General features: G+C 45.2%; 1 protein-coding gene across 6 annotated transcripts in view; it reads left to right on the top strand.

Moving 5' to 3' along the window:
- The window catches only part of HK2 (hexokinase 2), a 61,280-nt gene extending 48,489 nt beyond the window's left edge, over positions 1-12,791 (top strand). For 5 of the 6 annotated variants that reach the window (XM_082428040.1, XM_082428037.1, XM_082428042.1 and 2 more), the window contains 8 exons: positions 1,165-1,313; positions 1,569-1,688; positions 4,774-4,869; positions 5,318-5,417; positions 5,519-5,702; positions 7,015-7,170; positions 8,380-8,613; positions 10,480-12,791. In XM_082428040.1, coding sequence (XP_082284166.1) covers positions 1,165-1,313; positions 1,569-1,688; positions 4,774-4,869; positions 5,318-5,417; positions 5,519-5,702; positions 7,015-7,170; positions 8,380-8,613; positions 10,480-10,624 — 1,184 coding nt within the window. In that variant the 3' untranslated portion in view covers positions 10,625-12,791. The remainder of the gene's footprint in view (positions 1-1,164; positions 1,314-1,568; positions 1,689-4,773; positions 4,870-5,317; positions 5,418-5,518; positions 5,703-7,014; positions 7,171-8,379; positions 8,614-10,479) is intronic. The other variant, XM_082428041.1, reaches the window with a different exon arrangement.
- The last annotated feature ends 1,822 nt before the right edge of the window (positions 12,792-14,613 follow it).

Here is a 14,613-nt window from a genome sequence, read left to right as displayed (position 1 = left end):
ATGGTGATAATAGTAAATACTTAATGAATGCTTACTATGTGTCAAATGCTTCTCTAAGCATTCTACACATATCAATTCATTTAATTTTTAACTGTTAACAGAGATTAGTAGTTAATTTTGTTTGTTAACAAGCTATTATGTTTTGCACAAAACCTAGGCACAGAGAAATTAAGAAACCTGCCTAACTTCACACAGCTAGAAAAATGGCAGAGCTGGGATTCAAATCAGGAATTTTGGTTCCGGGGCTAGCTCTTATAAGGCCAGGGGTTGGCAAACTGAGGTCCATGGGCTAAATCTGACCCACTGCCTATTTCTGTAAATAAAGTTTTATTAGTACACAGCCATGCCCATTTGCCTACATGCTGTTTATGGCTGCTTTGTGCTACCATGGCCAAGTTGTATGGTTGCAGCAGGGACTATGGCTCATAAGGCCTAAAATGTTTACTGCCCAGCCCTTTACAGAAAAAGATTGCTGACCCCTGCTCTAGGTCTTGCAATCTAAGAAATGGAGGTCTTTTCGCAATTCAGAAAAATGATCATTGACCAGGCCAGTGTGGTACAGCTGGTACAGGTTCCAGAGCTGGAGACTGGGACTCAGTCCCAGCTCTACCATCTTCCGGCTGTGTGGCCCTGAGCACAGCCAGATCTCTCTCCTCCGTAGAGGGGAATGCAATGCTTCCCTCTTAGGGCTGCCTGAGGGTTGCATGGAAACTGTGTGTGACACACGTAGTGCGTTGTGACTGTCCTAAAAAGGAGGGTTTTCTCATTCTAGAAAAATTTCCCTTCAGTTTTCTTTAAAGAGTTGGACTCTGTTGTTCCTTCTGTATTCTAGAAACTTATATAAGGTGGCCTTTGATTTAGTACAAGTGGCATGTCTGGAAATTTTGGAGTATACTGTATCACCATTTCTTTCCTGTGTTCTGGAGCTCTGGAGCTCATTGTGACTCCTGGGGCCCCACAACTTGAATTCACTTGAGAACCACAAGGAGCCAGCAGGTTTCTGGACCCAGGGATCTTATTTTCTATATCATTAGGTGGAGCTCACAGTCCATCACCCTGAGGTTGTCCAGGGTCTCCTGGGAGAGCTCCGCATTAGGGGAAGGTGTTTAGACTGTCACTCTAAACATCAGGAAGATGCATCATCTTCCTGGGCTTATTTTCCAGAGAAAGGTGACTTCCTGGCCTTGGACCTTGGGGGTACCAATTTCCGGGTCCTGCTGGTGCGCGTGCGGAATGGGAAGCGACGTGGAGTGGAGATGCACAACAAGATCTACTCTATCCCGCGGGAGGTCATGCATGGCACAGGGGATGAGGTGAGGCAGGGTGGCACCTCTGAGAGGGGACCCCAGGAGACACCCACTTCTCACCTGGGAGGACAGTGCTTTCTCTGCTCACCCGTGTTCCTGGGGAGGGCTACATGGGCTAGGGGCCTGGGCTGGCCTTTGCTTAGGTGTGTGCCTGAGCTGGCGTTTCTCCTGGGTGGAGGCCTCGAGCTGGTGCTCAGACCCTGGTGGGGCAGCCTGCCTGGGCCAGGGTTCCCCCTCTCAGAGCCCAATTTCTCCTTGCAGCTCTTTGACCACATCGTCCAGTGCATTGCCGACTTCCTTGAGTACATGGGCATGAAGGGCGTGTCCCTGCCTCTGGGTTTCACCTTCTCCTTCCCCTGCCAGCAGAACAGCCTGGACGAGGTAATAGTGCCTTCCTGGAGGGCTCTCCTATGGGCTGTACTGACTCTGAACCAGCCAGAGTTTCGAGCAGGGGAGAATGCTGAGCTGAGAGGAAGAAAACAAGGGCATGAGTGACCAGTCATGGGGAAGGACTTGTTGATGGGAATGAGCAAGTCAGAGCTGGTAGAGGTCAAGCAGGTAACAATATTTGGGATAATGATGATGATGCTAATAATATCAACAACTGACATTTTTAAAGCATTTTATGCGAGGTACTCCTAGGCTTCCTGTGTGCGTAATCTCATTTAACCCTTACAGCAACCATATAAGGTAGGTGTTTGTATACCCGTTTTGCAGAAAGGAAAACAATGTCTACGGAGATGCCAAATATCTTGCAGGTCATATAGCTTGGGAGTGGCTAAGCCATGATTTCATTCCGGTTTCCTGACACCTGAGTCCATGCTGTCGATTATGCTCAGCTGCTTCTGAGGCTCCTGTTTTGGGCTCAGGACATTTCACTCCATCTCCCTTGGCTGCCCTGGTGTTTCTCTAGTGTCACCTTTGCTTTTCATTTCCCTGTCAACTTGCCTCAGATGAATGAAGCAGGTGGTTGAAGAGCTGGTGCTCTCACATATTCTGGACATGGGTGTGTTGAAGTGTAGCAGAGCTGAGTAGGCAATGCCTAGGCTTACTCAAGGCAGATGATTGGTATGTTAGATATCAGAATACTCTTATTTAAGCAGTTGTTTCTCTCTGTCTCGATCGGTGTTCTAGAAGCTTACATGCTTGGTACAGGTGGACATATGCTGTGAATGGAGTTGCCAGGGTACAATGGGCATGGTTCCTGCTATAGGTGCTTACAAACAAACTGGACTGAGGAAGCAAGCTCAGAAAAGCAAGAGCTGCTCTTTGGAATGTGGCAGCAGTGGAATGATGAAGCCCTAAGGATGATGTTAATCTGAGCACATACCTGGAGGGCATGAGGAATACTTGGTCAGAAGAATGAGTTGCTGAGGAAGAAAGGCAGGCAGGCCTGGCAGTATGGAGAAAGGCATGTAGGTGGGAACAGTCATAGGTACAGTGGGCTTGGCCCAGTGGCGGGAAAAGGCCTGCATTTCCAACAGGGTCCCTGGAGCAGCAGGCCTTACGTTGCTCAGTTGAGTTTTGTAAATGCCTCCTACTCCTCCCTTCTGAGAGTTAAATTCACCACGTGCACTAGCACAGGAAAGGTTTTAGGAAGTCCTGCAATAAAAACCCTGCCTAATCCAGTATTTCCCAACATCTGTTAACGTTTGTCCAGTGTTAACTAGTCCAGTATTGCTTTTAGCTTTCCATCTTCTTTGTCTCAACATATTATTTTTTTCAGTGTCAATGCATTGGTTTTTAAAGCCTTCCCATTTGCGTCAATTTACCAAAAGGACTTATCAAACATGTGTATAAATATTTATGTGATATTTAATGAAACATTGCTTATTGTAACAGTCATTAGAAACAAACCAAGTTGTCCAACAGTTGGGAAATAGTTAAATCATGAGTCATTCACTGCCTCATATCAGCAACTAGTTTTTTCAAGAAATTTCAGTGATTTGGGAGAACACTGGTGGTAAGACTAAAAAAATATTTTTAAGAAACGTATAATCTCTATAATATAGAAATATACAAAACGTGATTAATAGGAAGATAAAAACATAACATTGCAGTGTATATGCTTCCAGACTTTTCCTACTGAAATATTTTTAACAGACACTATCTTACTTTTCAAGTATAGCAACAGGTATATATGTTTATATATTTATCTGGTGGCTCCCAAGGCATGTTAACTGTTTCTGTTAGTGCTTGAATTGTAAAATTCCAGGTCATTGTATTGGACTTTATACCATATGTTCTAAGTTTTCTGTAAGGAGCATGTATTCAGTCTAGAACTGTGAAAACTAAGAACAAACGAAGCAGAAGCTGGGTTTTGTCTGTTGTTCTGTCTGTAAGCTGGATTCTGCTCTGCTGAGATCACCCTGTTGATGGGAAAACCAGCAGGTGCTGAGGTCCAGAGGCCTCAAGCTGCCTGGATTAGCTGGTGGCCACGGGCAGTTCTCCTCAGCTGTTGGGGCCTCTCTATGTCTTATTATTAAGGACCACCTGCAATAATGTAATTTGAACATTCTGTACGCTTGAAAGTGCCAAATACAAAATTTCATCAGAGACGTCAAGCTAATTTGTAGACAAGAAAATCAGGTGGAGATAAGCACATAGTTGTTTGGATGTGGGTGTGTAAACCAGGCCACTGCTGAGATTGTACTTTGTTTTTCCGAATTTCCTGGGATCTGAACACAGCGGGACTTGTGAGACCAAACTCCTGGTCCATGAAATGCCAGGCTGGTTGATATAAACAACCAAGCAAGTCGTGGAGAAACCATACAAGTGGGTGGATAGTGAGCACACAGCCCACTTATAGGTTCTGACCTCTCAGGAAGGGGGCCTGGGGGTCCTTGATGCTTGTTCCCTGATGGGCTATGGCAGCAAAGAGGGAACCAGGGAACAGTATATGAAACAGTCCCCCATATTCAAAGCCACCATGTATCTGTTCCTGGAGGGCCCTGTGACACAGCAAAGGGTACTTGTTCACTTCGTGCTAGAGTTTGAAAATTTGGAGACACAAACCTGCCCCTCTGTACGATGTACAGGGCAAACTGCTTTTCCCAGTGAAAGAAACATGCGTATAGAACTTAGTTCCTTGGCAGGGGCAGTCGTATGGTGCTTATGAGCCCATCCATTGGAATTGGTGGGCCTGGGGGTGAGTCCTCCTCTCTTCCAAGCTGTAGGCCTTGGGCAAGTTACTCCAGAGCTACGGTTACCTGTAAAATGGGCATGATAATGATAAACATTTCACAAAAGTGCTGTGAGGATTAAATGTTGTAACACATGGGTTGTGCTTAGCCCAGTACCTGTTGCATAGTAGGCACTCCTAGTAGGTGAAACAGGTTTAGAATAATTTGTGGGTGAGAAGATTGGTTTTTAAAGGGCATCTGTATAACCTGTGAGGTTGTGGACTAGAAAATGACCCAGGAGCCCTTCTCTGATATCCACATCCCTGCCCATGTGTGATTTTTAGAGCATCCTCCTCAAGTGGACTAAAGGCTTCAAGGCATCTGGCTGCGAGGGTGAGGACGTGGTTACACTGCTGAAGGAAGCCATCCACCGGCGAGAGGTGGGAGAGGCGTGACATGAGGCCCGAAGTGATCTGTGTGTTCAGAGCTGGGGGAAGTGTTAAGTGCAGTTGTGTTGGTCAAAGGGAGAGTTAACCTAGTCCTTCAGCAGTTGGCGAGTGTACACTGTGTGTCAAGCCCTGCTCTTGGCAACTGGGGATTCAGGAACGCCCGCAGAAAGCTCTTGTTATGTAAACAAACCCATGAGCTAATGTCAGGTGCTCTTGAGTTATGAAGGAGAATGAAGTTGGGTGAGGACAGAGTGAGTGGGTTGGGAAAGGGCAGTCTTTTAAATAGCATAACCAGGGAAGGTCTCTGAAGAGGTGATATTTGAGCAGAGAAAATGAACCCTGCCTTATAAGTTTTAGATACATTTAAATCTCCCTTGCAAGGGTCTGAAGGGAGAATATTGTGGTTCATTTGTGGATTGGGATCTGCTGTTGCTCTCAGGAGTTTGACCTGGATGTGGTTGCTGTGGTGAATGACACAGTTGGGACTATGATGACCTGTGGCTATGAAGACCCTCACTGTGAAGTTGGCCTCATTGTTGGTAAGGACTTGGGCTCTCCTTCCTGTGTGGGGACACGCAGCCTAGGGTGGGAGGGCAGAAAGTGCAGAGTGAGGCCCTGACTGACATCTCTTGATTGGCAGGCACAGGCAGCAATGCCTGCTACATGGAGGAGATGCGGAATGTTGAGCTGGTGGAAGGGGAAGAGGGGCGGATGTGTGTCAACATGGAGTGGGGGGCCTTCGGGGACAATGGATGCCTAGATGACTTCCGCACAGAATTTGATGCAGCTGTGGATGAACTTTCCCTCAACGCTGGCAAACAGAGGTAGGTACCCAACTGCATGTAGGCCCTGGTATGTTCATCTCAGAGCTGAACAGTGATGAGTGATCAGGTCCTCCACAACAGCAAATCCCGGGACACTCATTCTCTTGAGATGTTAATAGAAGAGATTTCTTTGGAAAAGGCTTCTTGTCAAATACATCTGGAAAGTTCTGGGTTAAGTCCTTTTCCCCCTGCTGGACTGTGATGCTCTTGAAGTCCAGTTGGGAAAACAAATCACAACAGTTATGTTGCAAGGAGAATTTCATATAGGAACGGGTCACACAGGTTTTAGAGGGATGAAAAGACAAAAAGGGATGCTGAGGAGCAGTTAGTACATGTAGCAATCAGCTCCTACCCTGAGGACTAGGAGAACAGGTGGGAGAGAGTATTAAAACCTAGATCTGGAACTTGAGGAAAAACAGACAGTTGAACCACCTGCTGCCATCAGGGTGAAGAAGCATTGCTGGGGTGAGGCAGATAGGAATAGGAAGCAATAGGAGCAAACCTCTTTCTCCTCCATCCATCCAGTATATAGCACCCTCTACTGTCATACTGGACAAGGTGGTAGACCCAGCATCACAAAGCCCCTGGTATGGTGGGATCCCATTAGGAAGAGGTTGCATGTAGTGTTTCCTAACTAGATTAATCAGGGACCATACTTCTGCAGAATATACTTTGCAAAATATTTGTTTATAGTAGAGGTCATAGGCTAAAATGCCTCCAGGAGCCAGGCAGGCAACATTCATGAAAGAAACAGGCTGGAGTAAGACAAGATTGAATGATGATGGGGTTTTGGTTGAAACTGAGAACATTGACTTTTAAAGGCACTAGGTAGAGCCAGAAGACCCTCACGCCATTGAGTAGTCATGTTTCATTCTAGTGGCCAGAACAGGGGTCTCCAGCTGGCACTAGTTACTTGAGCAATAAGTGATTAGGCTGAAGAGAAAACATGCTAAATTCTCAGCAACGCAGGGCATTAAGACAGCATCTTACCCTTCTGGAAGTGTGGTGGGGTTTGGGTGTGCGTTCCTTCTTGACGAGTTGGGAATAAGCCTTGGAAGGGAAATGAAACCATAAAATGGGGTCAATCTCAGGGAACCCCTTGGGCCTCAGGACACATTTTACCGAAGGCTATGAGTCAGTATGTGTGGATGCCAGGAATCCTGCCTCAGTGAGTCAAATAGCATTTCCTTCCCACGAAGGGGAATCTGTATGCCCTCTACCTTCTAATGCAATGGGGGTGACTGAGCTGGTGTACCTCAGCACATCCCACCACCTTCCTTCTTAACCTCCATGAACATTACCTGCATTGCAGGTTCGAGAAAATGATCAGTGGCATGTACTTGGGCGAAATTGTTCGTAACATCCTCATCGATTTCACCAAGCATGGGCTGCTCTTCCGTGGCCGCATCTCGGAGCGGCTCAAGACACGGGGAATCTTTGAAACCAAGTTCCTGTCTCAGATTGAGAGGTGAGAATTTAGGGCCTGGAATAGGATGGACTGTATATCCTCCTTTTCATGGACAGACAAGCTGGGATTTCCACAGTTCAGGTAAGATCAGGGTGTGGCTTACATAAAGGTCAGTTTAGTAGCTCACATGTTTGTATCTATATAGTGTTGTTTTAAAGTACGTTATGAACAGTTGGCATTTTAAGGGAAAATATGTAATATTCTCATGAAAAATCACGGTAAGCTGGATGAGCCTGTGCAAAGAAGTATTGTTGGGTTTTAGACCAATTTCAAAGGTAGAAAGAAATATAGCTGCTCATAGAATGTAAATTGGAATGCACAGAGGAAGATAACCCACTGAAGCACTTATGCTTGGCAAAAGGGTTCTTCTTAACTGCTGGCTGCAGTAATAAGGCAACCAGGATTGAGTGAGGTTGGCACGTCAGGCAATGCAGAAACATGCCTTGTGGCGGCTCATTAAAGCAAAGCCTTCTTCCTCCAGTCTAATGGTGGAGAAGTCTGCTCCAAATTAGAATACTGAATTTCAGAACCTTTTAAAAATTAATGCTGTGTCATTATTACTCTCATGCATATAGGAAAACAGGAACTGGTTGGCGTACATGAGTGGGGCCCTAGGGCATCTGCACCAGTGAATAGAATATTGTTCTAGTTTGCATGTCTGTTTATTTTCTTCTTATAGTTTTATTTACCTTTGTTTCATAATTAGTGCACAAGTAGATTTCAGACCACCCAGAGTGGGGGAGTAGAAATAGAACAGGCATTTAATGTTGGTGGGTGATGCTTGTCCTGCTGACCTGTGAACAATGAGAGACTGGACAGAAAAGGGCTTTGCAACTGAAAACTGTCACATACGAGCATCATCACTGTCTTTACTGTCAATATTTCCAAATAAGTGGAATACATGGACGGTGAATTTCCTTTTGTTTTGAGTGTCAGTTTTGTAGCAGCAGTGCCCTACCTTGCCTGGGCAAAGTGGCATAAGGAGCTGTTTCTTCGTGTTCTCTCTGTGAGGACCAGTGAGATGAGCACTAGTTCCTGAACTGAGTTTAAGAACAGAACGACCTCTCAGGGGCAGTGGCTTTTACCCCCAGCTCTCGGAAGGCCAGGTCCCCCAGAACTGTTCCTGATGAAGGAGCCAGGCGCCGGCGTGGCAGGCCACCAGGCCCTCTAGGTATGTGACTGACCACTCACTGTCTCCTCCTGGCCCAGTGACTGCCTGGCCCTGCTGCAGGTCCGCGCCATCCTGCACCACTTAGGGCTCGAGAGCACCTGTGATGACAGCATCATTGTCAAGGAGGTGTGCACTGTGGTGGCGCGGCGGGCAGCCCAGCTCTGTGGTGCAGGCATGGCCGCCGTGGTGGACAAAATACGAGAGAACCGTGGGCTGGACACCCTCAAAGTGACAGTGGGCGTGGACGGGACCCTCTACAAGCTACATCCTCAGTGAGTGCCTGATCTCCACTCTTCCTGCCCATCTTTCTCCCTCTTTCTCACCATTCTTTCCTTGCTTTCCTTTCTCTCTCTCTCTCTTTATTTTATGGCAAATTATCAGACATTCCAAAGAGTGTATATAATATATATATTATAGTTTAAAGATTAATAACTAGAAGTAGGTCTGTGTTTTACCAGCCAGCTTGGAAGCCCCCTGTGAGCCCCTCCCAATTGCACCCTTCACTCACCCCTACCATGAATGAGTGCTGTGGTGATTAAGTCTTGCTTTCTTTTCCCCCTACATATATCTACATATGCATCTACATTGTTTAGTTTTACTTAATTTTGAACTTACCATATGACATCTTTTCTTTTGTGACTGGCTTTTCTCACACCACATTTATGGTTTTGAGATGCATCCACATTGAAGTCTGCAATCATAGTTAATTAATTTTCAAAGCTGTATAGCATACCTTTAATGACTATACTATAATTTATTCTCATGATGAATACTTGGGTTATTTCTAGGTTTTGACTATTACAAGCAGTGCTCCTGTCAACATTCTAGTAAATGTATGCTGGAACTCTGGATCAAGATTTTTTTCTACAGTCTAGGGTAGGGGTTGGCAGATTATAACCACAAGTATTTTTGTAACTAAAGTTTTACTGGAATACAGCCATGCCCACTTGTTTATGTGTTGTCTATGGCTGCTTTTGGCTATAACAGCAGACCATATGACCTACAGAGCTCAAAATACCTATCGTCTGGCCCTCTGTAGAAGAAGTTTTCCACCCTCACCCGTGGTATGGAAGTACTGAATTCCCTTTTCTTTTTACTCTTTTTCCTGCCTTTCTCCATCTCTTCTCCCTTTTCTCCTCTCATCACTATTTCTCTTCTCCTTTCTTCCCTCACTTGCATATGTTGAATAAATTGTTTTAAAATTAGGAAGTGTCTCAGTCCCTCTCCCCTAGAAGCTCTTCAACTAAAAGTTAAAAGAATAGAGCTGTGCCCCTTGCCTGGACATGAGGTAGGATGGAGAGACTCATCGATTGAATTGTCACCTGCTGTCACCATGATTGTTTCAGGGAGCTGAGAAACTTGCCCAGAGTCTACACAGTTAGTGAAAAGACTGGACCTTGAGAAGTTCCAAGTTTCTCTTGTTGATGATCAGTGTCACTGTGAAAATAGGAACCTCAGTCCCAAGTGAGGGTCGGAAGGGGGACAGAAGTCCAGCCACCAGCACTGGGGCTTGGTGTTAGGAGCCTCTGTTCTCAGCTCTGCAGATGGGGAGGAGCAACTTGTCCATGCTATGGTGGGGAGATGATGATGAACGGTCTCTTTCTCTAGTCCCATATCAGGAAGAATCTGTGATTTCTGTCATCTCTCAACACACCCTCCTAAGTCTGCTCCTTTTGCCTTTAATGACATTTCGGGTTAGATATGAGTCTGATGTGAGTTAATACCTCTGGAAAATAGAATATCACACATGTGGCGCTTCATCCTTCCCTCCAGAGTTGATGAACAGGTTATATATACACTGCTGCAAGGTATGCTTGTGACGTCCACGACTGTTGAACTTCTCTTTCACTGCTTAGTTTTAAGAACACAGCTTGCCAGAATCTCAGACTTTTGTCCTAGAGTTGACTCTTAGCTTCCCACTTGCCCACTGTGACATAGAATTTGGGCATGTTGCTAGTCTCTCCAAGCTTCAGTTTTCTGAAACACAATACATAGTGTTTAATACATGGTAGCTGTCATCCTCTTTCCCATCTCAATTATTCCTGGGTTTCCAGCATCACTTCTTAGGGTCCCATCTCTGAGGACACAAATCAGTTGTGACTAAGGTATTTTTTCTGTCTTCTTCCCAACTTTTCCAGCTTTGCCAAAGTCATGCATGAGACGGTGAAGGACTTGGCTCCAAAATGTGATGTGTCCTTCCTGGAGTCGGAGGATGGCAGCGGGAAGGGGGCGGCTCTCATCACTGCTGTGGCCTGCCGCATCCGAGAGGCTGGACAGCGGTAGAGCCCCTGAAATTGGAAGGACTTCCTCTGGTTTCTCTTCTTTCCTGCTTTAAATTATAACTTGATCCCCTTGTGTCAGAGACAGACCCCTTGGCTTTTCCTTGGCAGAGAGGACCTTATTGGACTGGGTTTTGTCTCTGTCTACTCACTGTAGAGTTTGGTACCCAAGGCTTAGCCCTCCTGAGATAAATACAATTGGAAGTAAGGATTTGTTCACACTTGTCACAACCATTACCATTGGTTCTCTTAAAACTTGAAAAAAAAAATTTAACCTTTAGTAATCCCCCTGGCCAAATTCCATGTCTCTGTATAATCCTACAGGGTGGGGACACTAATGAAAAAATATGGTTGCTTCACCTTGGAGCCTGAACATGACATTTCTAGGTGGAGAGCATCCCCCAGCATGGAAGTTGATGCTATTTCTCCTCTCAGAGATCTGGGAGGTCTCCACTGACTTGAGCCTGATTCTCCCATAGGCAGGGAGGAGGGGCAGCAATGGAGGGGAAACCCATGGATAACCATGTGGCAGCCCCTCTTCAACCTCATCTTTAAGCATTTGCCTAGTGGGTTCCAGTGGATGCTATTCCTGGAATCAAAGCATCCTGAGTCTGAGCAAGCAAAACCAAAGCCAAGAGTCCTGTGAGTGGGCTTGTTGTCACATCTCCTTGTGGGTTCACAAGTCATCCATAAGCAGTGGACCTTTGGGGGAGGGAAGACTTTTTGGTCTGTTTAAAAATTTTTTCCTGCAGAAGTGGAAGCACTGTATTTTCATTTTAATTTATATTTGAAATTTATTTAGTTCATGAAGTACATCTGCTCCTTCATTTTGACACTGTACGTAATGATCAGTTGTATGTAACGTATTTATATGTTAATTTGTTATGTCTGTAAATACACAGGGTCTCATTAGTAGAACAGTGTAGTTAAAAGATGGAAGATGAAGATTCTGACTGGTTATTAGAAATACCTCATTCATCTGCAGGAAAAGAAGGAAAGCCTCTTTAGGGTGAGCGAATGGTCAAGCAGCTCCTTGCCAGCTCTTCCTTTCCCTGCAGACTCAGAAACTTGGAAGGTGGCTGGGGACAGAGTGAAGGAGGCTGGGGCTATGGATTGAAGAAACCACACTAACTGGCTGCTCAATCTAGGGACTTTCCTGGAGCCATATTACATGAGATGTTAACAAAGGAAACAGGAATCATTTCAAATAGACTCTGCTTAGAAATCTTCATTCTTAGGGCAGTTATTAATATTTTAAACCTCTCTAACAAGATAAAGGAAGCCACCAAAAACATTTAAAAAATTGTCTACTTGTTGATAGCAAACCCAAACAAAGCAAACAATCAAACAAACAAAACTTCAGGGACAACACTTTTGGTGGATTTGTGCCCTCCTAGCAAACTTCGCCTTCGGTTTGTTTTGTAAATGTTCTACAAGAGGTGTTGTCCACAGACTTCCCTACGCTGACCTGTTTTTACAAGAAGTGTTTATTTCAAACTGCTTGGTGCGGGGTTGGGGGGGGTGGTGGTGAGGGGAGACATAAAACCTTCCTTACCGTGCTGTTTAGAGTGCAGTTAATTCTGAATCTGAAAGCCCACTTCTGCCCTAAAATGACCACACCCCCACACGTTAAACCTGAATACTTCATAATAAAGAGGGGATGGCCTTTTAACAATGTTGAGTAGGATACAAGGATCAAAACAGAAAAATGGAAAGACACGACTCAATAGCACCCAATTTTTGCACGTTTGTCAAACTTGTACTGAGAACAGTGTCTAGATTTGTGTATCATTAAAGGACGCCCAAGAAATAGAAATGAATCTTAACTTTTAAACTTGAAAATTAGGCACCATCTATGAAATTGCACATTTTTAAAAGGTAGAGCTGTGTGTGTGGCTATTTAAGATGTGTCGTTGGTTTCCAAAAAGGGAAGCTGGAAAATGCAGTTTGAATGTTTGTGTTCCCACAGTTAGGTGACAGTTCCTTGCTGACGCTGCTTTGCCCATGTAAATACGTTGACTCTCAGTCTTTGGCTGGGATGTGCTCAATAGCAGATCATCTCAAATCCTTGAGCCCTCAGTCTAGTGAAGATGTTGTCATGTACAATAAAGAACTAGTTGAATTAACTGTGTGATGTTAACTATTAATAAATTTTAACATTTTTCAAAATATTCAGTGTGTGATTCATGAGCATTTTTCAAGAGTGCAGTCATCTTTCGAGCATATTAGTACTTCCTGGCCCATCTCAGTAGTTGATGAGTGTTTTGATTTTGACTATATGTGCTTGACAGGCATGTAGCTAACACTTGGCCTTGACCCCAGGTATTTCTCACTCCAGAAACACAGTCCCAGTGGAACGGGAAGGTAGATGACTTTTCCTAGGCCGTCTTTGAGCCCCTAGATTTCAAGCACCACTGAAGAACCATGGCTGGCCCAGCAGTCTACTGTTTAAACAGTTTGACTGAGATGTAGCAGAACCCTTAGGGACTTTGGGTAGTCTCTGTATAGGCATATGTGATTCACATTCAGGATATAAAGCCCTTACTTATATGAACATCTAAAAAGCACTTGCCTCTGTCCTATCCTTACGGTCTTTCAAACCCTCTCCCTAATAAGCAAAATACAAACCTAGGAAATAAACGTCTCACAAGTTCCTAGTGATACCCACTGACTTTCACATGGCCCTGTTTGACAATAACTGGAGGGGGAGGCAGATCAAGGCTAACAGAATGCTAGAGATAGCCAGAACACAAAATTCAACCTAGCTAGTTGTAAAGGAAAAGAAATTTAAATTGGACCCTATTTTTCTGACTTCAAATTGGTGAGTTTATAGGAGCATTCTCATATACTGTTGGTGGAAATGCAAGGTACAATTATTTAGGAGGGAAATAGGCAATATCCACCAAAAAATAGTCATTATCCATGTTTTGTGTAATTTTCTAGAAATTTGTGCAGAGGAAGTACACATAGTTGGAGACCAAGATTTAGCTTTAAGTTTATTGGCGACTGTATAACTTAAAATAACAAAATAGGGGAACTCCGTACCATGGGTCTGCCTACCTTGTACCAGGGTCCGGTCAGGAAGACAATCTACTCCAGTTATTTCGAACAGATTTTAACACAGGGACTTGGTTATGCAGGTGATAGGAGAGCTGAGAAGTCCCACAGTATAGAGGAGCAGCCCAGAGGTTCGCAACATCAAAAAAACCCACTTCTATCCCAACGGCTGGGCCAGATTCTGGAAGCTGGAACCACAGTGCTGGAGTGGGAGGTGGTTAGAAATAGAACTAGAGGGTGGGAGGGCTTCTCCCTCCCACCCTCTAGTTTTCTGCAGTGTCTCCCATTGGCTGACCCTACCTGTGAGGCAGAGCAGAGCAGGGGAGGATGGGACCTGGAGCTAAATAAGTGAGGGGCATGTACCCTGTAAAACCATTACAGTGTTACTGAAGGATATTTGGTATCATAGAAAATGTTGAAAGTATGCTGAAAGTATGTTACAAAACAGTATGGGGCCTTAGCCCCATTCCTCAGCAGCTCTCCCTCAGATGTCCCCACCTCTGCGACTTGGGCACCCCTGTGGGACTCTGGAGCAGGCCACTCTGCTGGGCCTGCCAGCATCATCTGAGCAGCTGCTCAGGGCAACTTCGGTAGCACCGCCCTCCTTAGGTCGCTGCTACTTCATCACAGAGTCTCGGAGAAGAGCCCTCGCTTTTCCCAATGGGGCTCCTGGGTGGACATAGACCCTTAATTCCCCATAGATTATAATACTGGACAAGATGCTCAGAAGGGAGTTTTCTCAGGTTTCTGCACTCAGAGACCCTGAAAGCCTCTGGGCCACCCATACTCACGGGTTTCCCACAGGCTTCTCCCTACTCAACTCCCATCCACCTCCTCTGTAGGGTTCCTCACCACTGGGAAGTCTATTTCCTGCACCCAGGTTGCTTCCAGCTTGGAAATAGCTTTTCCAGCCTCTGCCAGCCTGTCTTACTTTTC

This window comes from Balaenoptera physalus (genome assembly GCF_965194825.1).
Source record: "Balaenoptera physalus genome assembly, chromosome: 15".
NCBI classification, from domain to species: Eukaryota; Metazoa; Chordata; class Mammalia; order Artiodactyla; family Balaenopteridae; genus Balaenoptera; species Balaenoptera physalus.
Note: the sequence above shows the minus strand (reverse complement) of the source record. Positions and strands in the feature narration are given on the sequence as shown.